The 26,225-nt window shown below is 42.4% G+C and overlaps 1 protein-coding gene across 1 annotated transcript; it reads left to right on the forward strand.

The window, feature by feature from the left end:
- Nucleotides 1-4,674: 4,674 nt before the first annotated feature.
- On the forward strand, nt 4,675-25,691 carry LOC308687319 (uncharacterized protein; the record flags this gene model as incomplete). The annotated part of the gene is made up of 8 exons (XM_081359767.1): nt 4,675-4,735; nt 5,131-5,442; nt 5,540-5,902; nt 17,799-17,886; nt 21,196-21,241; nt 25,000-25,086; nt 25,169-25,228; nt 25,445-25,691. 8 exons carry the CDS (start codon nt 4,675-4,677, stop codon nt 25,469-25,471), a joined length of 1,044 nt encoding a protein of 347 aa, XP_081215893.1. The 3' UTR covers nt 25,472-25,691.
- Nucleotides 25,692-26,225: the final 534 nt, after the last annotated feature.

A 26,225-nucleotide genomic window follows, 5' to 3' on the forward strand; every position in this document is an offset into this window, starting at 1 on the left:
GGTAGGCTATTCAATGCAAAGCAAAAATGAAAAATACAAGTAGCCAATAAAATAAACAAATTATTGTGGCATTAATTATCCCATAAACAATATTTATTTTAAAGCCTAAACGAATTTGTTTAAAGAAAAACACCAGCGTTGGGCGTTTATCTGTATAGGCTAACCTAGATAAATGTTTGCTATTATGAAGCGCATATCCAAGTGTTTGTGCGGAGTGTGGAGCGCGCAATATGACATGGATGGAGGCGCCGATGCCATCACTCGCATTTTCCCCATCAACAGTGGAAACAACTTAAAATACTCCATCATTTCTGGTCATACAGAAAATAATAATACATCAGTCGCAACTACTTTTATTTGTGTAAACTCACAACAACAAGAAAACGGTGTGCTTTTGTAAAATAAAAGAAAACGAACAGGGCGCGCTTTCATGATCTCTGTGGATTGGAGCGCGCCTCAAAAATGAACTGGAAAACAGTGTAAAGACAAGCCTCACAGACATGAGAAATATAACTATAAAGTTTATACAAAAAAATGTCCACCAACGAAAAAAAAAATCCAATCGAAAGCATACGGTACCATCTGATTAATCCTGTCCGTATGAAAGGCTCATACATTACAGCGGAGATGTATGGAGATATGTATGCAGGCAGCCTACACTGATTTAGAAAAGACTAGTTCATTAATAAACAATTAAAATGCTTAGTTATTTATTTTTTTTTTTTTCAGATACATTTATCATTAGCATACTTTTGCCGGCGCTTTGCGGCAAGTTTTATGCATGCGCTTGAGCGCGGAATATATAGCGTACATGCACCCAGCATTGAATATAAACGTGCGATTAGTCCTAATTGCTTAAATTAATGTTTCAGCAGGAATAGTCTTTAGAAATGTTCTTTATTCTTACATAATTAACAACTATACAAACCAGTGTACGTGTGTGAGAGAAACTCAGTGGCCAGGTATAGCTGTGTAATGTGAGTCGAGAAAAATCCTTTAGTCTATGGCAACTCTAATTAATAGCCTACATTTAATATCTGACATTATTTCATTAGTAATTAGTATCCAGCTCTTCACATTTAATTAGTTGAGTTAGCATAATTAATGAACTAATAAAATAATAAAATAAAATTTAAATTAAGATACTAACCATATATTTATATATATCATTGCTTATTCCACTACACAAAGATTGTAGGCTGTATCTAGAAGATTTTTGTATTGTATTGTATCTTCTGTTATAAAGACGAAGATTGACATTTCGTTAATTAAACAAAATAAGAACACAATGTTGTAAAATTTCTGTTAGATGTGTTTTGACTACTTTTTGGTTAATTATATCTCTAGGTAATGAATGAAGATATAGCATATTAACAAAAATAAATCTTATGTATAATATATTATATATAAAAAAAACTTTTGGACAATTTAAAATATATTTTCAAAAAAGGGCCTTATTGATTAATTTTGGATGATTGGGGGCTGCTACTATTTGCTTAAGCTTTTTGAACGTGTGATAAAGGCGTCAATTTTATGTGGATAAAGGCATATTTTGTACATGACTACACATGTCCTTATAAGGGCAAAAAAAGATGTCGTTTTAACGACATAACATCTCGTTATTACGAGAAAAAGATGTCGTTTTAACGACATAAGATCTCGTTATTACGAGAAAAAGATGTCGTTTTAACGACAAAAGATCTCGTTATTACGAGAAAAGATGTCGTTTTAACGACATAAGATCTCGTTATTACGAGAAAAGATGTCGTTAAAACGACATAAGATCTCGTTATTACGACATAACTGGGGGAAAAAAATAATATGTATGTGGCAGCAATGCGTCACCGTACAGATACATGTTAATTATTCTCAAGAAAAAAAAAGCTCTCACCTAATGCTGTAAATATAATGCCCTGTCAGCTTTTAAAGATTAAAAATAACAACTCACATTAAATAAATAATAGGGTTTTATTATAATTATATAATATTTTAAAGGGATACTCCACTTTAAAATGAAAATTCTGTCATCATATACTCACCCTCATGTTGTTTCAAACCTGTATGAGTTTCTTTCTTCTGCTGAACAGAAAGGAAGATATTTTAAGAATGTCAGTAACCAGACAGTTTCTGCTCTCATTGAAGTCAGTGAGTGAAGTCTAGCATAGTAGGAAAAAAATATACTATGGAAGTCAATGGGACCAGAAACTGTCTGATTACTGACATTAAATTAAATAAAACAGAATAATCCTCACGTTTTCGGTGATTCCCTAGTTATTTCTTATTGTCGAGAGCCGGAGGCGGCACGAAATTTGACGGAGGCGGCCGCCTCATAATCCTCTAAGCAGGAAAAACCCTGGTAACGTAACGCGTAAATGCGCTTAACTAGTGTAAATCAAGCAAGTCTGCATAGGCCATGAAGTGTGGAGTGAATATGGAATTTTTTCCAGAAAAATTATTGCACAAAATAAATTCAAGCACTTTTAAGGACCTGTCTCTATTTATGTTTATTTGCAAAAAACTTTTTTTTCGGATTCACAAACTTTCAAAGATTTCAAGGAAAATCCTTGAAACCAACCACCCCCTCCCCCCCTCCCCCCTTAAGTTTAGAACTATTGAGCTTGTAACCATTATTACATTTCTGAATTAAACAGTTATACAACCTTCAGTCTGGGTTCAGGCCGCATCATAGCACTGAAACTGCGCTCGTTAAAATCACAAATGATTTACTCTTAGCTTCTGACCAAGGCTGTATCTCAATATTAGTTTTACTTGATCTTAGTGCTGCGTTCGATACTATAGATCACACAATACTCTTAGATCGATTACAAAATTATACCGGTGTTCAAGGACAAGCATTAAGCTGGTTCAGATCATACTTATCTGACCGATACCATTTTGTCTATTTAAATGGAGAAAAATCGATCATAACTCCAGTAAACTATGGAGTGCCGCAGGGATCTGTGTTAGGCCCTCTATTATTCTCAATATATATGCTGCCACTTGGAAATATTATAAGGAAACATGGAATTAGTTTCCATTGTTATTCTGATGACACTCAAATATATATTTCATCACGGCCGGATGAAAACGCTAAATTATCCAAATTGACAGAGTGTGTTAAAGATATAAAAGATTGGATGACGCGCAATTTTCTTTTATTAAATCCAGACAAGACAGAGGTACTACTTATCGGTTCAAAAAACCACCCACAAAACCTCTTACAATACAACTTTAACATCGTAGAATGTCCTGTTACTTTATCCTCTACAGTAAAAGACCTGGGTGTTATATTAGACTGCAACTTGTCTTTTGAAAATCATATTTCATATGTTACAAGAACAGCCTTTTTCCACCTCAGAAACATTGCTAAGCTACGTAATATGCTCTCTGTTTCTGATGCAGAAAAGTTAGTTCATGCATTCATGACCTCGAGACTAGATTACTGTAATGCTTTATTAACCGGTTGTCCTGCATCCTCAATAAACAAGCTACAGTTAGTCCAAAATGCCGCCGCTAGAGTTCTTACTAGATCAAGAAAATATGATCATATAACACCGATTTTATCATCACTACATTGGTTACCTATAAAGTTCCGTATTAATTACAAGGTATTGCTACTGACTTATAAAGCCCTAAACGGCTTTTAAATGCACAAATTATATACTATAAGTGTCATTGACTGTTGTTGTGAGACTTTTGTCTCCAGTCTTTAGAAGATGTTTTCTGTTTTCCCATCTGGAGTTTGTATGATGAAGGTCATGTGTTTTTATGATTCCTGCAGGTTTCCAGACATCTCCTCGTTGCACTCTCACTCTTTCTCCTATGTGGACATCTGGAAGCGGTCTTGTTTGCCTGTCAAAGTAGGCTTTTTGCTTGTCTTGTCTTAGTTTCAGGCTGTCTTGGATCTGTATGTTGCTCTCGGGTGACAACAAGGTGACTGAGGTGGGTATTTTGGGTTTCAACCGACGTCCCATTAGTAACTACAGCATCTGGTATACCATGCCTCGCCAACATCGATTTCAGGGCCACGATTACACTCTGAGCAGTTGTGTCAGACAGTTTGCTGATTTCTGGGAATTTAGAGTAGTAATCAACAGACAGTAAGTAATCTGAACCATTGTCAGTCCTCTTTGCTTCATGATTTTCCTCTGCGTGAGAAACTGGATGTGTGTCGTGAGAGCGAGTGAAAAGTGTCGATTGCCTGATTCTCAGCATTGGCAGCCCTGCATGAAGTCAAATTAATCTCCATAACACACCACTGAGGATTTGTTCTGCATGATATCAGCATTGACCAGCAGGTGTCGCTGTGTGCATTCCAAACCTGGAGAAATCAACCACTTTTACACACATCAGGCTGGAAAGCTTTAAAGCTTCATGAAGCTTCATCTCACCATCACTACCTTCAGGTTCACTCAGCTCAACAGTTATACGCTATATTAGCAATAATGATTATTTTGGGAGACATGGATGAGCTTTGATTGGTGGTTCCCATCATGCACTGCAACATTAGGCTTTATGTGTATTTCAGCAGTGATGGTTGGTTGGTCAGATGAGAGGAAGTTAATAACCACAGGAGGAGCTGATGATGTTTAAAGGAGGAGCTGTATCTATATATAATGAAGAGAAAGAGCTGTAACTATAGATAATGAAGAGGAGGACTGACAGAAACAGAAAATGGCTGATAAGTGTGATCTGTGTCTGCTGGGACTGATCATTCTCTCTTCACTTCTCACAGGTAAAGAAATCTGTATTTTCTCTAAAGACATTTAGTGGAATTAGTCTGGAAAGAGTTCATTTGAACATGCTCAGTTTATTCTTGCACACATTCACGTTGTGTTGATCTCAGAGTTGTGTATTGATACACACAGATCATACTGTATTATTCCTGATACTGGACATAGTGTCACTCAAACATCTGATGATGAAGAATTATCTTCATATTAAGAGTGTGTCAGTGTTTTGAACAGCTCTCTGATAAAGACTAATAGTTTATTCTGGAGAGTGTGTTGTTTGCTTTAAGTCAGGAAAAATACTATGATTTAAAACTTCTGCTTTTTATGCTGGTGTGTTTTATGTTTCATTTATTAATAATATATATCATAATGATCACTGAGATATACTGTGTTTCAGGAACCAATGGAGATGATGAAGTGTTCATCAGTTCTGGTGAAAATGTCCGTCTGTCCTGTAATAAAACTCTTTCTGACTGCAACTCAACTACATGGACCTACTATGACAGACATCCAGGGAGAGTTGAACTGATTACTGGAGGGATAAAGAATAAAGACACAGAGAGACATGAGAGACTGAGTCTGGAGTCTGACTGCTCTCTGAACATCAAGAACGTCACAGTAGAAGATTATGGATATTACAGCTGCAGACAATATGTGAATGGAGAACAACAAGGACCTGCTGCTTATGTTTCTCTGCATGTTCTTCATGGTAAGTTTATGATTATGTGGTCAATTTAAAAAGGGCAGATTCTCCCTTTAAACTCAGATGATGATTGAAGAGTCTGTGATTTGTGTCTTGTGTTCAGTTTCAGTGTCTTCATCATCATCATCATCATCTTCATCATCATCATCATCATCATCTTCATCCTCACAGACTGAGATCAGTCCAGGCCGCTCTGTGACTCTCTCCTGTCAGTGGTATTCATATACTATATTCTCCTGTGATGATTGGGTTCGTAGGGGATATGAGCTGTTGTGGGTGAATCAGACTGGTGTTGATCTGAAGACAGACTCCAGATATCAGATATTATACTCATCAGCTCCAGGTCGCTGTAACATCAGTCTGACTACAACACTCCTGAATGAAGATGACAACAGAGAGTGGAGATGTCAGCTTACTCAAGGAAATCAACTCAAGACCTCAGTCAGATACACTGTCAAGTATTCAGGTGAGAAAACACTCTTTTCTGACAGATTTGTGGAAACTTCCACAGATTGGCTCTACTCTTTCTGATGGCTTCATAAGTTTTGGAGTTGTAAAATATTAGTGGTCAAAGTCATAAACTGCATAACAATCTTTATAATTCCCAATATTGGCCTCCTACATGGGTCATACATGATATATTGCATAAATCAGACGAGTGTATTAAAGCCTAGTATGACCCATGTAGGAGGTCGGCTTTAGGAATTATAAGGCTTATGTCCTTCATTCAAGCTGAAGGTTTATTTGCAGAAGCTCAACTGTGTTTCACTCTCATATAAACCAGGAATAAATTATACAGTAACACAGTAATACAGTAATACAGAACAGTCTCTTCTCAACTACTGCCAGTCTCCTCCTGACAGCTTGAGAGTGAAGTAAGAAGATAATAGATGACAGACTTGTGCACATATTCATCATTTCTGTGATGTGAAGCTCCAGTATTATGTGATGATGATGTTGTGTATATGTGGCATTATGTGTTGAACTGAACTAACAGACGTGATCCACAGATCCTGCTTGAATAATATCAAAATAGCATTAAAATGACATCAATATCATGGCATCCTGATATGAAATAGATGCCCAGCAGGCACAGGATATAGACTACAGCGTCGGTCAGACGTTGGATTTTGGTTGAAAATGAAAGTCGGGTTGATGTCCAAATCCAGTGTTTGTTTGACGTCAGGCTCCAACGTTGGGCAGTCGTTGAATTTTGGTTGGAATAAACCAAACAAAAAGGTGAAATGCTTGGCCGTACACTTATTACCAGCTTCACTTAAAACTAACCAGATTTACTTTATTTAAAAAAAAACATAATTTTTTTAATAATTTTGGACATTTTAAATAAAATCTGAAGAAAATTGGCACTGTTGATCACACTAGTCTACTTTAATATTTCACCAGGAATTTTGTTTTGAAAAACTTTTATTTTGTACAAAATGACACATTGTCACACTTGTGGTCTTCCCGGTCAAAAATGACCGGCCTACAAAAAATTGCTTATAAATCACTCTTTATGCAATATTATCACCCAATATTGGATTCAATCTTTTTGTCCACTTGTTCTCTTTCAATTAGGACTGGTTTTATATTTCTATTTGCATCTGATTAATTGTAGGCCTCATTTATTTGACAGTAGGCATCTCAATTTTTGAGTAAAAAATATTTTTGAATAATTTTGGAAAAATCAAATCAAATCTGAAGAAAATAGGTACTGTTGATCACACTAGTGTACTTAAATTTTTCATCAGGAATTTTGTTTTGAAAAACTTTTATTTTGTACAATATGGCACCAATACAATAATTTTTATTCTTTTCAATAAAGCTTCAACTTCTAAACCGCTGTTAATTCTCAATAAGAATGTTAGTATGAAAGAAATAAAGTCTGGATTGTAATAAGTGAAGATGCTGAGATCCTGAGAGATCTGTTAGTGTTTAATGTTCTGTTGGGGTTTAAAGTGTTTCTGTATGGTGTGTTCCCTTTCAGTCGCTCACGTTCGACGTAACGTCGACGTGACGACGTAATTGGGATCATTTCTGGGTGCCCTATCAACTTCGAGTGTCTACAGAACGAGCCAATAAACGTTGGCGTGCGTGAATCGCGTCACGCGCCCCCGCCCCGCCGCGCGGGTATAAACAGGAAGCGGGCGCACGCACACATTGTCTTTCACTTCGGAGCCGAGCTTTCGTTTGACTTCTGAACCTACAGACTGCTTACTGAGAACGAGAAGACTCTCATTCGTGTTGGTGTGACGGCGCGATCAGCGGTGGCCACGAGCATTGCAGCTCTCAACTGCTGTTTTCACAGCACTGCTGTTTGTGTATTGTGTGTGTGTGTCGGTATCGGTGGGCGTTTCCCCTGTGTGTTATTCACACCACGGCTACCCCTGGGTGCCTCAGCACTGAAAGAGAGTTTCTATTTTTTTGTTTTCACTAAAAGAGCAACACAAGCGTGACCCTGCGTCTTTTTCAAGATGTCATTCCGCTTGTGCGTTTCTGGATGCCGTCGTTCCCTGGCGCCAGCAGATGGCCACAGCAGTTGCCTCTCGTGTTTGGGCATTCAACACGCTGAGGCAGCTTTTGTGGATAGTTCATGTTCCCATTGCGGGAATATGACTATCGCAGCGCTTAGATCGAGACTCGCTTACCTCAAGGGAGGTGCAGTCCCCTCGCCTATGCCCCGATCTAGTATCTATTCTGCCCCGTAGAATAGACCTACTTCGGTGCATGACCAGGGTGATCTGAGGATTACCGTGAGGGCTTCCCCGTCGAGTCATCCTCCGCGGGCCCCTCACGCCTCACAAGCGCTGTCGCCATTGGGGCTCCTTAGTGAACGTCTTGGTCCTTCTCCGGAACGGCCAACCGTTTCCTTTGGGGCTCCAGCTGACGATCAGATGTCGATCGCAGCATCGGAGGGGGAGCTGTCCTCTGGAAATGACGACTCGGCTGCGTTGCCCCCCTCGGGGTGTGTAGCGTTGTCCGAGCCAGATCCAGAATGGACTGCTATGCTTTACCGGGCCGCCGAGAAGGTCGGGCTTGCGTGGAATCCTCCACCACGTCCCGAACCTAATCGGTTGGACGATTGGTTTCTCGGGGCGGGCCATGCTGGTTCTCAGTGCGCCGCCCCGGTACCTTTCTTTCCGGAAGTGCATGAGGAGCTTTCTAGGACGTGGAAGGCACCGTATAGTGCCCGAAGCCGTTCTAGTGGCTCCTCACCCCTCGCCACCCTCGACGGCGGGGCAGCTAAGGGGTATGTGGATATCCCCCCAGTGGAGCGGGCCGTCGCGATGCAGCTGTGTCCGGTGTCCGCTTCCTCTTGGCGGGGTAATCCACGCCTCCCATCCAAGGCCTGTAAGTTTTCGTCCGGTCTAACGGCGAAGGCTTACAAGGCCTGTGGACAGGCTGCTTCCGCCCTCCATGCCATGGCGCTCTTGCAGGTCCACCAGGCCCAGGCGCTCATGGACATGAACGAGGGTGGTTCTGACCCAGAGCTCCTCCGGGAGCTCCGTGTGGCAACCGACCTCGCCCTCCGGGCGACGAAGGAAACCGCACGTTCAGTTGGTCAGGCGATGTCCACCTTGGCGGTCCAGGAGCGCCACCTTTGGCTCAACCTGGCGGATATGAGGGACACCGATAAATATCGGTTCCTGGATGCCCCTCTTTCCCAGGTTGGGTTGTTCGGCGACGCGGTCGAGAGCTTTGCCCAACAGTTCTCGGCCGCACAGAAGCAGACGGAGGCCATCCGGCACATCCTGCCCCGGCGGACCTCTGCTGCTCCCACCCGTCCGCCGGCCGCAGACCCTCCGTCTACTCGTCGCTGAGGTCGGCCTTCTGCGGCATCCTCCGCTCCCGCCAAGCCCCAGCAGCAGCAGCAACCATCCAGGCCTCAGCGCGGAGCAAGCCGTAGGAAGCCGACCCCGCCCGTCCAGGCCGCTGCCAAAGCAGGAGGCAAGCGACGGTGCAAACGACCCTGAGACGGGCGGCCCGGAGGTGGATCAAGTTGCTCTTCAGGAGATGGCGAAGGCGCCACTCCTTCCCCCGGTGGAGGGCCGGGCGGAGAATCTTTTGTTTCCTTTTCTTTTTGTTTTGTTGTCCCACATTTTCAAAAAAATACCAATTTCTGAAACCTCTGGGCCCCAAGAGGGCGCGCTTGGCAGTCGACGACGCCACCATGCCTTGTCACTCCCGAGCCCCTCTTCCATCGCCAGCGAGCAGCAGTGGCTGTGTTCCGGACGTGCTGTCGCCTCCTCACACTCACTCTGCCCTTCGTCGGAAGAAGGTATGTGCTGCCCCACACACTCAGACCCCACTTCGGGCCGCTTTGCCGTCCGAGTCGGGTCCCTGCATTCCGCCACGCTGCCCCACCCCGGGTACGTCTGTGGTGCCGTTAGTCCCGCTTGCTCGGTCTCTGGGAGCCTGGTTAACGCTTCCCAGCCCGTCTCGCTGGCTCATCCGGACCATCAGACTCGGCTATGCGATTCAGTTCGCCCGGCGTCCCCCTGCTTTCAAGGGCATTCTGTTCACCCGTGTTCTGGCGGACAGTGCCCCTGTGCTCAGGGCCGAGATCGCAGTCCTACTGGCGAAGGACGCGATCGAGCCGGTCCCTCCAGCCGATATGAAGACCGGCTTCTACAGCCTGTACTTCATTGTACCCAAGAAAGGTGGTGGGTTACGACCAATCTTGGACCTGCGCGTCCTGAACCGGTCCCTTCACAGACTACCGCTCAAGATGCTGACGCAGAAACACATTTTCAAATGCATCCGTCCCCAAGATTGGTTTGCAGCGATCGACCTGAAGGACGCGTACTTTCATGTCTCGATTCTCCCTCGACACAGACCGTTTCTTCGCTTTGCGTTCGAGGGATGGGCATATCAGTACAAGGTCTTACCCTTTGGGCTGGCCCTGTCGCCCCGCGTCTTCACGAAAGTCGGGTAGGCGGCCATTGCTCCCATGTGCGAGCGTGGTGTTTGCATTCTCAACTACCTCGACGATTGGCTTATTCTGGCCCAGTCGAGAGAGCAGTTGTGCGAACACAGGGACATTGTGCTCAGTCACCTCAGCCACCTAGGGCTTCGGGTCAACTGGGAAAAGTGCAAACTCACCCCCGGGCAGAGGATCCCTTTTCTCGGTATGGAGTTGGACTCGGTCAACATGACAGCGCGCCTCACAGAGGCCCGTGTCCAGTCAGTGTTGAACTGCGTGAGCACGCTCAGATGCAGAACAGCGGCACCACTGAAACTCTTTCAGAGGCTCCTGGGGCATATGGCATCTGCAGCCGCGGTTACGCCGCTCGGATTGCTTCATATGAGGCCGCTCCAACACTGGCTCCACGATCGAGTCCCGAGATGAGCGTGGCAGAGCGGCTCGTGCCGGGTCCAAGTGACTCCGCACTGTTGCCAAACTCTCAGCTTGTGGTCGGACCCTTCGTTCCTGCGGGCAGGTGTTCCCCTGGAACAAGTGTCCAGGCACTCTGTGGTCTCCACGGATGCCTCTGCCACCGGCTGGGGGGCCACGTACAATGGGCATGCAGCTTCAGGTCTGTGGAAGGGGCCTCAACTGCATTGGCACATCAACTGCCTCGAGTTGTTAGCAGTACGTCTTGCACTGAGCCGTTTCAAAATGCTGCTACTACGCAAGCACGTACTGGTCCGTACGGACAGCACTGCGACCGTTGCGTACATCAACCAAGGTGGTCTACGTTCCCGCCGCATGTCACAACTCGCCCGCCATCTCCTCCTCTGGAGTCAGAAGCATCTGAGGTCGCTTCATGCCGTTTACATTCCGGGCCTGCTCAATCGTGCAGCCGACGAGCTCTCACGTCAGCAGGTGCTGCCGGGAGAATGGCGACTCCATCCCCAGGTGGTCCAGCTGATTTTCAGGCGCTTCGGGACCGCACAGGTAGATCTGTTTGCCGCTCCGGACACGTCTCACTGCCAGTTGTTCTATTCCCTGACCGAGGGGACCCTCGGCTTGGATGCTTTGGCACACAGCTGGCCCCGGGGCCTACGCAAGTATGCATTTCCCCCAGTGAGCCTTCTTGCACAGACCTTGTGCAAAGTCAGGGAGGACGAGGAGCAGGTCTTGTTAGTTGCGCCGTATTGGCCCAACCGGACCTGGTTCCCGGAACTAGTGCTCCTCGCGACAGCCCCTCCCTGGCCCATCCCTCTGAGAGAGGACCTGCTCTCTCAGAGACGGGGCACCCTATGGCACCCGCGTCCAGACCTCTGGAAACTCCATGTCTGGTCCCTGGACGGGACGCGGAGGTTCTAAGTGACCTACCCCCTGACACCATCACTTCCGCTAGAGCCCCCTCTACGAGGCACCTCTATGCATTGAAGTGGAACCTGTTCGTTGACTGGTGCTCCTCTCATGAGGAGAACCCCCGATCTTGCTCGATCAGAGCCGTGCTTTCCTTCCTTCAAGAAGGGCTGGAGCGAAGGCTGTCTCCCTCCACCCTTAAAGTGTATGTTGCCGCTATTGCTGCACATCACGATGCTGTTGATGGTAAGTCTTTGGGAAAGCATGACCTGATCGTCAGGTTCCTGAGGGGAGCAAGGAGACTGAATCCTCCTCGCCCACTCTCTATACCCTCTTGGGATTTGTCTCTGGTCCTTTCGGCACTTCAGAATCCACCCTTTGAGCCTCTGCAATCAGCTGAGTTAAAAATTCTGTCCTGTAAGACAGTACTCCTGGTTGCATTGGCCTCTATCAAGAGGGTAGGGGACCTGCATGCATTTTCAGTCGACGAATCGTGCCTAGAATTCGGCCCGGATAACTCTCACGTCATCCTGAGACCCCGGCCCGGATACGTGCCCAAGGTTCCTACCACTCCCTTCCGGGACCAGGTAGTGAACCTGCAAGCGCTGCCTTCGGAGGAGGCAGACCCAGCCCTGGCTTTTCTCTGTCCCGTTCGCGCTCTGCGTCTGTACGTGGACAGAACGCAAAGCCTCAGGACCTCAGATCAGCTCTTCGTCTGTTACGGAGGCCAGCAGAAAGGGAAGGCTGTCTCCAAGCAGAGGATGGCCCACTGGATAGTGGATGCCATCGCCTTGGCTTACGAAGCCCAAGGCGTGCCCTGCCCGCCTGGGTTGAAAGCCCACTCCACTAGGAGTGTCGCTTCTTCCTGGGCGCTGGCTCACGGTGCTTTGCTGACAGACATCTGTAGAGCTGCGGGCTGGGCGACACCTAACACGTTCGCTAGGTTTTATAGCTTACGTGTTGAGCCGTTTTTTTTCCTGTGTGCTCACTTCTACTAGCCGGTAACACCGAAGTTCCCACTCTAGTGTCGGCTTGCTGCACCACTCCCTTCCTAGGAACGGATATGTGACATTCCCCAGTGACATTCCATATGTCATACTGCCCCTTCGGCCAGTCCATATGTGTATTCTCCACATGTTACCTCCCTTCGGGCAGGATGTGGCTCCGCAGCGTTCTTTCCCCTGGAGAGGTACGCTTTACCAGTGTTATCCAAGAGTTCTGCTGTGTGGGGTGTAATGGAACAGCAGTTGAACTCCCTCTACGCAGGTCTTCCGCCCCAACAGTTGGGGGTATGAGAGTCTTGCGTAGGGCGCTGGATGTGGCAGCAACCGTGGCGTTTTCCATGGGATCCCAATTACGTCGTCACGTCGACGTTGCGTCGAATGTGAGCGACTGAAAGGGAGCGTCTCGGTTACTGATGTAACCCTCGTTCCCTGAAGGAGGGAACGGGAGACGTAACGTCCCGTCGCCACCGTTGCTGACCATCGCTGCATGGCCATCACAAATCTCGGCTCCTCAGCGAAAAAACAATGTGTGCGTGCGCCCGCTTCCTGTTTATACCCGCGCGGCGGGGCGGGGGCGCGTGACGCGATTCACGCACGCCAACGTTCATTGGCTCGTTCTGTAGACACTCGAAGTTGATAGGGCTCCCTGAAGTGATCCCAATTACGTCGTCACGTCGACGTTACGTCTCCCGTTCCCTCCTTCAGGGAACGAGGGTTACATCAGTAACCGAGACGTTTCGTGTGTCACCATTGTGTTGAAGAGTAGAGCCTGAGCTTCAGTTCAGGATGAGCAGATGTAACGGAGGCCAGCTAGTCAAGTCAAGTCAAGTTTATTTATATGGCGCTTTTCACAACATAGGTTGTATCAAAGCAGCTTCACAGTAATAAATTAAAACAATACATCAATGTTTGTTTCTAGTAGAACGTCCACGTTTGGTAATGCTGATCAATAGTATCGTTGATTGATTAATTAAATGAAATATCCCCAAATATCCCCAACTGAGCAAGCCAAAGGCAACAGTGGCAAGGAACTGAAAAACTCCATCAGGTGACCTAATGGAGAAAAAAAAAACCTTGGGAGAACCCAGGCTCAGTCGGGGGCCAGTTCTCCTCTGGCGTTTATGAACTAGAGGTCGGATTTAACCGTAAGATTAAAAGTATTATATGAATGCCTGGCTGAAGAGATGCGTCTTTAATCTAGTTTTAAACTGGGAGAGCGAATCTGAGCAACGAACAGTATCAGGAAGACTATTTCAGAGTTTTGGAGCTAAATGTGAAAATGCTCTGCCTCCTTTGGTGGATCTGGATATCCTAGGTATGACCAAAAGCCTCGAATTTAGATGTAGTCCTAACCCTAACCCTAACTCCTCTGATCTCAATAGGCACTCTAGCGACAGATGCTAGAGGCTGCAGTTTTTAGCCTCCTTGTTAGAGCGCCTGACTCTCACACCGGAGACCCGGGTTCGAGACCCGCACGGAGCGGGGTGTGAAGGACCCGGGTGAGAGGTACACAGAGAAACACTGATGAAATGCTGCATGTTGCTTTATTTAACAGACAGTAACTGTGTAGTTGCTGATGCAGTGACGTATAGTCACAGCAAATCATGCATGTAGTTAACTGCATGTAATCTCTGTTACCTTAAATTATACGCTTATCTCTGTAAAGCTGCGTTGAAGCAATCTACATTGTTAAAAGCGCTATATAAATGAAGATGACTTGACTTGACTACATGTTTTTCAGTAAAAAAGTCAGAAAATAAATGTGAAATAACTGTGTTTCTGTTAAAAAAAGATGAATGAAGATTTCTGTAAAAGTCTTTTGCACTTCATTGGGTTTACTCGCACAGTGACTACTAGCTGGGCTCCGTTACATGTGGTGTGGGGGAAACCGTAGTACCCCGGAAGAAACCCATGCTGACACGGGAGAACATGCAAACTGAAAGGACTCCTGCTGTGAGGCAACAGAGCTGACCAATGAGCCCCTGTGCCGCCCGGATTCATGGATAAGGACTGTTATTTCTCTGAATCTCCTGTGTCATGCGCTTACTTGTGACAAAGTCTGATTCATTTCCGCGAGCCGGTTCATTCGGACAGCTTGGTTAAAAAAAAGATTCGTCTGTTCCATACGTCATCAAGCAATGATGGCACTATGTCATCCTCGATAATCCTCTGCAAACTTCGACAGTGGGGTCTTTTTGAGTGGGACATGCTCTAGCTTGTGTGTTTTGCGTCATTAACCTGGAACTAAAGTTCGATTCAGTTTGATTAATGAACCAGCTCGACTTGTTACTTCCTACCAGCTCAAAATAACAATTCGTTCAAGAACCGAACATCACTAGCGCTTTCTACAGCCACACACAACAATATATAATGGACTATAAGTTACAACACTGAATTTAAGAGTGATTTTTCTGTTAAGCTAATTATGATGTGGCAAGGTAAATAGAAAATGAATTTCAAATTTTGGATAAGCTTGATATTATAAGTTCTTGTTCTTGAATTTTAATATAGATTAGAAGTCTACGAATTGTACATCAAAGGGTAAATTACTTTCTTTAGCTAATACTTGTAATCTGTCTCAAATAGTTAAGGATTATACACGAGTAAATTTGAAAAGGCGATGGCACATATTCAGCAACTCTCATTGATTTAATTTTTACAAATGCAAAAGAGTTATGTTCGGAGGCAGTCTCTATTCCAGTCGGTTGCAGTGACCATAATTTAATAGCTGTGAAAAGAATTACAAAAGTATCTAAATCCGGTCAAAATTTTATTCATAAAAGGACATATAAAAAGTTTAAAGAGAATGATTTCGTAGAAGAAATGAGGAGTGTAGATTGGTTGGAGGTTACACAGCAGCAGAATCCTGCTAGAGATGTGGCCATTTTTGATAACTTGATAACCAGAGTAATAGATAAACATGCTCCTTTAAGGAAACAAACTGTAAGAAATGTCTCAACTCCATGGCTGGATCAAGAGCTCAAAGAATATATGAGGCACAGAAATCAAGCTAAAGCAGAAGCTATTAAACAGAATGACGTGGTTCAGTGGAATAAGTATCGTAAATTTAGAAATCAGGTGACTAAAATGAACAAACGTAAAAAAACAAATATATTATCAAAATAAATTAAGAGAGGCTGGAATGGACAGTGCAAAGGTATGGAAAACACTTAATGAATTACTGGGAAGGTAAACAAAACGTAATACAACATCATTAGAGGCTGATGGGATTTGTCTTACTAGACCAAAAGAGATGGCTAATTATTTGAGCCATTTTTTTAAGCATAAAATACAAAAAATTAGACAAGCCATGGATTTGGGACAAGATGAAAATATCTCATATGACCTAATATCAAATAGGATAATGAAAACAAAAGATTGCACATTTAAATTTAACACTGTAACAGAGGACAATGTGAAGAAAATATTACAAGCAAGTAAAGATAAACCCTGTGGAATAGATCACTTAGATGTTAAACTTGTGTATGATCAAATACAAGAGTATTTGGAAGTAAATGGGTTAAACACAATGTATCAGCATGCTTATAAAATGGGTCATTCCACAACAACAGCACTCACTCAGTTAACTGATTATTGGCTACAGGAAATTGATAAGAAGAATTTAGTGGGCACAGTATTTTTAGATCTAAGATGTTCTAGACCATAATATTTTATTAAAAAAGTTATTTTGTTATGGATTTGAACCAACTGCTGTTAGATGGATTGAAAGCTATCTTAGAAAACGTGAGTACACAGTTTATTTTAATGGTAGCTACTCTGAGGTGGAAGAAATGAGTTGTGGGGTGCCCCAGGGCAGTTGTTTAGGACCCCTTCTATTTTCCGTTTTCACAAATGATTTTCCACTTGTAATTAAAAATGCAACCATGGCAATGTATGCAGATGACACAACAGTGTGTCAATCAGCAAGAGATATAGATCAACTGAATATTATGTTAAATATGGAGTTAGACTTGTTCATACAATGGATTACTGACAATAAATTACTTATTAATGCAGGTAAAACAAAATGTATGATACTTGGGTCAAAATATTTTCTTAAGCCATCATTAACATTGCACTTAGATATAGGAGGAAATGTGATTCAGCAAGTAAAAGAAAATCATCTATTGGGTGTAATTGTGGATATCTCACTGTCTTGGAATAGCCAAATAAATAAAATATTGCAAAGAATGGGTCGTAGTATGGGAATAATCAGATACTGTAAGAAATGTATTCCCAAATGGCTGACCAAACGATTAGCCCAATTTTTAGTATTAGCTCATTTAGACTACGCGTCAGTTGTTTGGTCAAATACCAATGAAAATAATTTATACAAATTGCAAGTCGCACAGATTAAAGTGGCACGTATCGTTTTGGGTTGTCCATATACAACTAATATAATCACAATGCACAATAATTTGGCATGGTTAACTGTAAAATATAGATTGAAATATTTTCTTTTATCATTTATTCATAATATCATTGAAACAAAAACTCCTGAAATAATTTACAGAAAATTGACATTTTTTGCTGATCAACATAATTACTGCACAAGACAAACCACTGGAATGCGATGTGTTCTGCCTCAAGTAAGAACTAATCAGTTTCAGAGAGCAGTTTGTTATCGGGCCATGGTTGCATGGAATGGATTACCAGGATTTTTGTTGTTGGAAAATAACAGAAATTGTTTTCAAAAGAAATTAAAATTGTTTCTGTTCACACAAGAGTCATGATGCTGGAAGAGTATGGTAATATGGAAAGATGTTTTATAGTTTGTATTGGAGAGCTATTTATGGATTATATGTTCAAATGTATAGCATTTTTTGTTTGTTTGTTTATTTATTTAATTGCATTGGGCTATTGTAGATGATGTCCAGTTTGTGGATGGGTGTGAGTGGGTGTGTGTGTGTGAATAATGTACAAAATGATGAATTATGTAAATTTGTGATGTAATGAAGAGGAGACCCCAGGAAGAATAGCAACTGAGATTTCAGGCGCTAATGGGGATCTTAATAAATGAAATGAAATGAAAAAAAAAAAAAGACAGTTAGTGTCATTCTTAGTTTGTAGATTTAATTATGATATTCTCCCTCTTTCAGTTCGCCGTGGTGCTGGTTGGCTCGTCTGGCTAGTGATCGCAGTGGCATGTGCAATATTCACTTTGATCACCATCATACTGTATACAAGGTAAATAAATATGTATCAACAAAGAGTAATATAATTTGCTTTTAGACTAATGCAAAAGTACATTTGAATATTACACAAATAGTCCAGGCAAAGTAACTCATTTTGGAGCCAAAAATAGAATAAATTGTAAAAGAATTTTTTTCAGCATAGATCATTTCTATGAGGTATCCAGAACAACATACTAAAAGTCCTAAGAAATCCTAGTTGAGGAAATATGTTAAATTCTCATCAATCCGAGATGTGTGCCAATAAGGCCAGGCAACAATACACCCCCAATGGGGCTATTTTTTTCCTTTACTCCTATCAAAATGAAATTTTACACAATGAAAGTACCCATGAAAAGTAAAACATTTTGTATTACAAGTTTCTTTGAAAATGAATTTAAATATGCAAATGAGCTATACACTAATCGAATATAGGCTAAATATACCCGCATATAGGCTTAATTTTTTCCTTTACTCCTACCACAAAAAAAACTTTACGCAATGAAAGTCTACAAGAAAAGTAAACCATTTTGTATTAGAAGTTTCTTTGAAAATGAATTTGAATATGCAAATGAGCAATATACTAATCGAATATGTCCAGAATACACCCTAATGGACTTATTTTTTCCTTTACTCCTATCACAATCAAACCTCACACAGTGAAAGTATACATGAAAAGTAACATTTTTGTTTTACAAGTTTCTTTGAAAAATCTATTTTAAATATGCAAATGAGCTCAACACTAGGCCTAATTGACTTACTGTATGGCCAAGATACCATAAAGTCACAAGTAGAAAAAACAGGGGCCAAATAACTAACACATTCATGTCCATGCAGTAAATTAACCTATGCATAAACACGATCAATTTAAAGGATTAGTTCACCCCAAAATGAAAACGATAGGTCATTTTAAAAATGTTTTTTTATAATTTGTAGACTTTTTAACTTCAATAGTTCGGATTGAGCTGATCAACAAACGGACAGGGAACTATGTTATCACGTTGAAAGGTCAAGCCGGCGCCGGCCGAAGTACCGCCCCACTGTTTACAATGCGACCGTACGTAGGAGCAGGGCTGCCAACGCATTGAGCGTGAGACTCACGCAATTGACACTTTTCACACGCTCTCACGCCACACATCCATTTTCTCACGCACAGAAAAATTGCGGAGCAAAGAGGTACTTTTAATATTAAACTAATTCTCAGCTCTTAGATTCCGTCAATTTTATTCGAAATTCAGACAAAAATACGTGCTTGTAAATGTGACGTGACAGATCACTGAGCGCCTCAGTTCAAGTGCACGTGAACCGATCATCTGTTACTTTTTTATTTAAAGATGCAGTATAACTTACCGAAAGTATACATAATATCGACCAATTAGTGTTTTTCAACCACGGAAAGAGGTCAATATAACAGCAGGAGAACAATTATGTCACATAACGTTACATTTACCTCAGGAAAGCCATTTAATGTGTATCTTCACTCCTCAAATCAAACGGTGTCGGGTGCACGCATATGGGCAGATCTTGTAACAGGGGTGGTTGCCATGGTTGCGAGAGAGGGACAGTCGCCCAAACCAATCAATTGTTTCGTCCCGGATGGAAATAATGAGCTGTGTTTATTGCAGATTAAAAGGTCTACAGTCACTCGATTTTTATACTCTCTTTTTCAGAGCACTTACATTTTAATTATGTATTGGTATATAAAGACAGTTTAAACAAATTTGAAAAAAAGGTTTTTAGAAAATCCTACCTACCTTACCTTTAAGAATTAATTGCACAATCTTGCCTCCAGTTGCTTTCTAAATTCTTTTTTTTCTTTTGGCGAACAAGCCTTACCTAATGACATTCCCACACAGATAACATAAGAAGAAAGTTAGAATAGCCATTTTAGTAATTAGTAACATGGTGAGATTAAATTTTGGGCTGGTAGATTTACAAATGATTGGTATTGTTGGTAAGATTACAGGCAGAAGTCATTCTTACCAACTAAACGATTCACTTTCACACAGAAGACTGATAGACACACTTTCCAGACATTCCAGCTCTTTACAATAATTTTGCCAGACACCAAAACTGCTTCTCTTTTTGTAGTTAGCAAATATTTCAGACCAGGCAGGCCACACATCAGACTTCCACCATTTGTAAAGTAGCTTTGCAGTGTTATGAGAAGCTAGCAACAGCAATATCTACTTAGTTAAAGAAAAACTAAAAAAATCTAAAATGAAATAAAAAACACCAGAAAGAAACCTCCCCTGTTGTTGCTAGCTTGTCGTGGTGGGGAGGCTTGTGTGCCTCCGTGACCCTGAAGACTATACCAGTGGGGGTTATACCCCTGGCAGGTACTACCAAGCCAGGTAGTTTTCAGGTTAGAGGCCAGTCTATAAGCAGCATTGCCATCACCCATTGGCAGTAGGATGATTGAATGAATATTGGGCCGATGTATTTGTCATAATGGTGTTTCTGCCTATGCAAATTAGGACATATTCAATAGGTGTGGCCCTCATGTGCATATTCTAATTCATTTCAAAAGAAACTTTTAATACAAAAAAAGTTACTTTTCATGTATACTTTTACTATGTAAAGTTTTATTGTGTTAGGAGTAAAGAAAAAAATTAAGCCTATTTGGGTGTATTTGGGGCATATTCGATTAGTCTATAGCTCATTTGCATAATAAAATTCATTTTCAAAGAAACTTGTAATACAAAAAAATTTACTTTTCATGGGTACTTTCATTGTGTAAAGTTTTATTGTGTTAGGAGTAAAGAAAAAAATTAAGCCTATTTGGGTGTATTTTGGGCATATTCGATTAGTCTATAGCTCATTTGCATAATAAAATTCATTTTCAAAGAAACTTGTAATACAAAAAAAATGTACTTTTCATGGGTACTTTCATTGTGTAAAGTTTTATTGTGTTAGGAGTAAAGAAAAAAATTAAGCCTATTTGGGTGTATTTTGGGCATATTCGATTAGTCTATAGCTCATTTGCATAATAAAATTCATTTTCAAAGAAACTTGTAATACAAAAAATGTTACTTTTCATGGGTACTTTCATTGTGTAAAGTTTCATTTTGATAGGAGTAAAGGAAAAAAATAGCCCCATTGGGGGTGTATTGTTGCCTGGCCTTATTGGCACACATCTCGGATTGATGAGAATTTAACATATTTCCTCAACTAGGATTTCTTAGGACTTTTAGTATGTTGTTCTGGACACCTCATAGAAATGATCTATGCTGAAAAAAATTCTTTTACAATTAGTCTGTCGTAAAACGCTATTTTGCCTGGACTAAAAACAATGAAATGGCTTGTTTCCGTTTCTTTTTTACAGTCAGAAGAAAAGGATAAACTGCAGATCTGCAATACAGGAGTATGAGGTGAGATGGCCAAAACCACAGAATGATACTAATAAATCAATAACAGCTTCTTTGTACATGTAGAACACATATGTGACCAGTCACGGAAAGTAGGGACACAAGTCGGTTCTGGGGCATTTTGAGTTATTCACAGATTCTGAAAGTGTAGTCTCCAAGCTTTCCAACGATGTGTAACACAATGAAATCTGATAATATTTGGAGAAGTTATGGCCATTTAAAGGTAGGCACTCAAAAACGCACAAAGGGGAGAAAACAGCGTCTGAAGATTCTCACCTTTCTCCTGCTGGGAGTGACAATAGGGCTCATTTACATCTCATTTAGATAAGCCATACCCCCCTGTAAAGCTGTAAGCACGGGGGGAGCAGAAAGGCCAGGAAAATGTGCCATCAAAGAAAAAATAAAAAATAAAGTTTGCAGGTAATATATAAATAAATGTCTCTTAGCATCTACCGATAAAACTGTATAGGCAACTCTTGTGTACACTGAATAAAAAATAAGATAAACTCTAGACAATGTTCAAATCAAAAACAGTGCTATGTGATATATAGGCTATAGTATGAGTAGGCTATTAGTAGGCTATTGAGAATGAGGAGATGTCGTCACGACACAGCGCCCCGCCCCCAGAGACCGGCCGCGTCTCCTCCCCTTTCCGCCATTTTGGGAGGATACCCGCGGCAGCACCGCGCATTGTTTGTTGGTCGTAGAGTTGTCGCACTATTTTAGAATGCCTGGAAAACACTGCTGTGTAAAAAAAACTGCTCCAGTGTCTCACACGATTGTCTTGGAAACCGTAGGAACCATTTGTTACAGTTTTTTCGTTATAGCTGATGCCAAAAACCAAGTAATTAGCTATTTCCATATAAGTGCAAGGTGGTAAAGAGTCTAGGTCTCTGTTCCATTCAGCTGCAGGCAGCTCGTATGAGTCGACGGTTTTAATATCAGCCAGCTTTTCTAAATACCTCTGTTTGACATTGGTAGTAAGTTTCTCCCTGTAAGGACCCTTTTCTTTTGCCACATTCTTATCCATTTCTTCTTAATTTTCTCGTAATTTCTATCCGTATATCCGTTACAATTTGTATCCGTCTCTGTATCGCTCTTACACTGTTGCTCCTAGCAACCGATAGCGTATCCTCCCAAAATGGTGGGTGGGCTCAATTTGTCACGTGACAGCAAGCTACCGTGACGCATGTCCTCATTCTCAATAGCATTCATTTCGTTCGTTTTTTTAAATAAGATACTAGCTGAAATGTGTTTTTTTAAATCAAGTGATCAAAGTGCTCGTTGCCGCGGCGATTAGTGACTAGTGACGCCAGATGCATTGTCTTCACTCGACGCACGCTTCAATCCGTTGCGCATACTCTCAATTCGTTCTGTTTAATATCACAAAACATAATGCAAACGTTTGCGTGTCCCTGTTTGATATACAACCACTGCTGAACATAATCGTTTTGATAAGAGAAAAAAACTATACGAAAAAAAAAAAAAACTATACGAGGGCGGATTCGAACTCAGACCCTCTGACACTACTGGCGAACGCTTTACCTCTGGACCATTAAGCTACACATTCGACAAGTTGTTGGATCTATATATTGGCACTGACATCTCATTAAACAACAAATTAAACCCCATGTAACCTACTATTTAAATCGATTGCTGGACATCGTAATGTTATTGGCGTCCATCTTAATTTAATTTTGAAATCAGATAGAGCCGGCCAGAGCGCTGCATAAGTAGCCACGCCGGCTTATTCATTATGGAAATTCACACCGACAATGACACGCCCCTACTGCGTGCTAGAATCTCCGAAAAACAAGCCGATTTCAACATCAAAATGTACGCTTTTAAATATACCAATACTGCTATCTCAAACATGCAGAGGCTTCTTCGTGATCTCAACAAACAGATTCTGCAAAAAAACGAAAATCACAAATTTTGAAAAAAAAGGCTTCTTTCTCATTTTGCTCGAAAGTTGTGCTGCCGACTTGTGTCCCTGGTTTCCGTGACGGGTCACATATATTGTCACGTACTGCTCTGAGACACGAAGGTTGAGGATCCAAATGTAGTTTATTTGAACAGAGGGTAATCCAAAGACGTAATCCATAAAACAGGCAAGAGGTCAAAAAAGACCAGTCCAGTTGGAGAGTAACCAGTCCAAACAATAACAGGGTCACAGGGACACAGGGGTCACAGGGTCACAAGGGTCACAGGGTCACAGGGGTCACAGTGGTCACAGGGGACACAGGATCTCAGGGTCACAGGGACACAGGGGTCACAGGGTCACAGGGGACACAGGATCTCAGGGTCACAGGGTCACAGGGGTCACAGGGGACACAGGGATCACAGGGGTAATAGTGTCACAGGGGACACAGGGGTAACAGGGTTACACAGGGGACACAGGGGTAACAGGGTCACAGGGGTAACAGGGTCACAGGGGACACAGGGGACACAGGGGTCACAGGGGTAATAGTGTCACAGGGGACACAGGGGTAACAGGGGACACAGGGGTAACAGGGGTCACAGGGGTAACAGTGTCACAGGGGACACAGGGGTCACAGGGGTAACAGTGTCACAGGGGACACAGGGGTCACAGGGGTCACAGGGGTCACAGGGTTAACAGGGTCACAGGGGACACAGGGGTCACAGGGGTAATAGTGTCACAGGGGACACAGGGGTAACAGGGGACACAGGGGTAACAGGGGACACAGGGGTAACAGGGTCACAGGGGTAACAGGGTCACAGGGGACACAGGGGTCACAGGGGACACAGGGGTAACAGGGTCACAGGGGACACAGGGTCTCAGGGTCACAGGCGTAACAGGGTCACAGGGGACACAGGGTCTCGGGGTCACAGGGTCACAGGGGTAACAGTGTCACAGGGGACACAGGGGACACAGGGGTCATAGGGGTCACAGGGACACAGGGTCTCAGGGTCACCGGGGTCACAGGGGTCACAGGGTCACAGGGTCTCAGGGTCACAGGGGTAACAGTGTCACAGGGGACACAGGGTCACAGGGGTAACAGGGTCACAGGGGTCACAGGGGTAACAGTGTCACAGGGGACACAGGGGTAACAGGGTCACAGGGGTAACAGGGTCTCAGGGTCACAGGGGTCACAGGGTTACAGGGGTAACAGGGTCTCAGGGTCACAGGGGTAACAGGGTCACAGGGGACACAGGGTCTCAGGGTCACAGGGTTACAGGGGTAACAGGGTCTCAGGGTCACAGGGGTCACAGGGGTAACAGGGTAACAGGGTCTCAGGGTCACAGGGGTCACAGGGGTAACAGGGTCGCAGGGGACACAGGGTCTCAGGGTCACAGGGGTAACAGTGTCACAGGGTCACAGGGGTCACAGGGGACACAGGCAAAAAGGAACCTCCAAGGACAGGCAGAGATCAAAACCAAGAACACGGGAATAACAGACAGAATGCTCAGAATTGCAGTACAAACACTAAACAAGACTTTGCAGAGAATGAATGTGAAAACCAGGCTATTATAGGGTGAGTTAAACAAGGTAATGAGACAGAGGTGAATGTGATAATGGATGAGAGTCTGAACTAAGGATTATGGGGAATGTTGTGGATATATATACACACACTCAAGATTTGTACATGGTTTTATGAGTAGAGACTGTGGAGTGATTACACTTTTGATTGTCATGACAGCGATTTAAAATCTTTTACATTTATTTTATTTTTTTTTTCAAAATTTAAAATGGTGATAATCATTTTTCTCTGATTTCACTTCTCTCTGTTTCCCTGTAGAACGATCCCAGAACTGATCCCAGTGAAGGCACATATACAGGTCTTGACCTCGAGTCCAGATCACCTGACCTCTACAACACACTCCCAGTAAGAGGAATATCAAAAACTATGTGTAAAAGAGCTGCATTCAAAAGTCAAATAATCAATAATCAATGTGTTTTTCCCATAGACTGTCCATCCCAGACCTGCTGTTCACCAGTCAGGCTCTTCTGAATATGAGAATCTGTCCGTAAGTTTCTCAAGTCTTCTCAATTTCATACATTTTTAAAAAAAAAATGTCTTAAGTAGTCCATCAACTAGTCAATAGATACTAATCAGTCTTTTCTTTTGTTACAAAATGGATTATACAAGTCGTTTCACTTACAGAAATATATATTTTTTCTGAGATTATTTGTACCATTTGTAGTGTTGATTTATGTAAATGTGTGTCTTATTTCTGTTGTAGCCACAGCAAGACGCCACAGTAAGATGAAGCACAAGCTAAACTTTACTCAACTTTTGTCTCATCGCTGGACAGATCCACATCACAACTACTGATGAAAAATGAAACGCATCTTCAGAGTTTCCATTCTGCAGAAAGTAATGGATTATATTCATGTGACATAATTAAACAAAGTGTAATTAATTAACAAGATTAGAGTTGTTTCTGTAATATTTTATACATTTTATCTGTGTATTAAAGAGTCCATGTGACAGATTTTTCTCTTTATTCCTTTTCAAATAAAACATTAAATGAAGAGTAAAACACCCTTTAGATCCCAGAACCGCACCTTGTGGATCTCCAAAACTAGCATTGTACAAACTCTAACTTTAACAACATTCCCAAAATATGCAAGTAAAATGTTCTAATTGTGTAAACTCGTCACATTAGAAGAACGTTTTATAAAGAACATTCAACATCTCATCTCTCACAGTTTCCTAATGAAACATTGGGACAATGTTATTTTGAGATCATTGTACAAACTTGTTACCTCAGAAACATTCCCAAAACACCCTGAATGTTACAGTTAAAATGATATATCTTAGTTTACATTAAACGTTACAGGAACATTGTTTAAAATGAGAAAACATCCTTAAAATATTCGTCAAACATTACATTCACATGTTTTCAGGACATTAACCAAACTTGTAGGGAATGTTAGCCAAAGTTCTGAGAGCGTTCTCTGCTAGCTGGATGCTAGGCCTGACTATTTAACGCACTATATTCTGATTATAAAGTAAGTATT

The sequence above is a fragment of the Scardinius erythrophthalmus genome, assembly GCF_964197995.2.
Source record: "Scardinius erythrophthalmus genome assembly, chromosome: 1".
NCBI lineage: Eukaryota > Metazoa > Chordata > Actinopteri > Cypriniformes > Leuciscidae > Scardinius > Scardinius erythrophthalmus.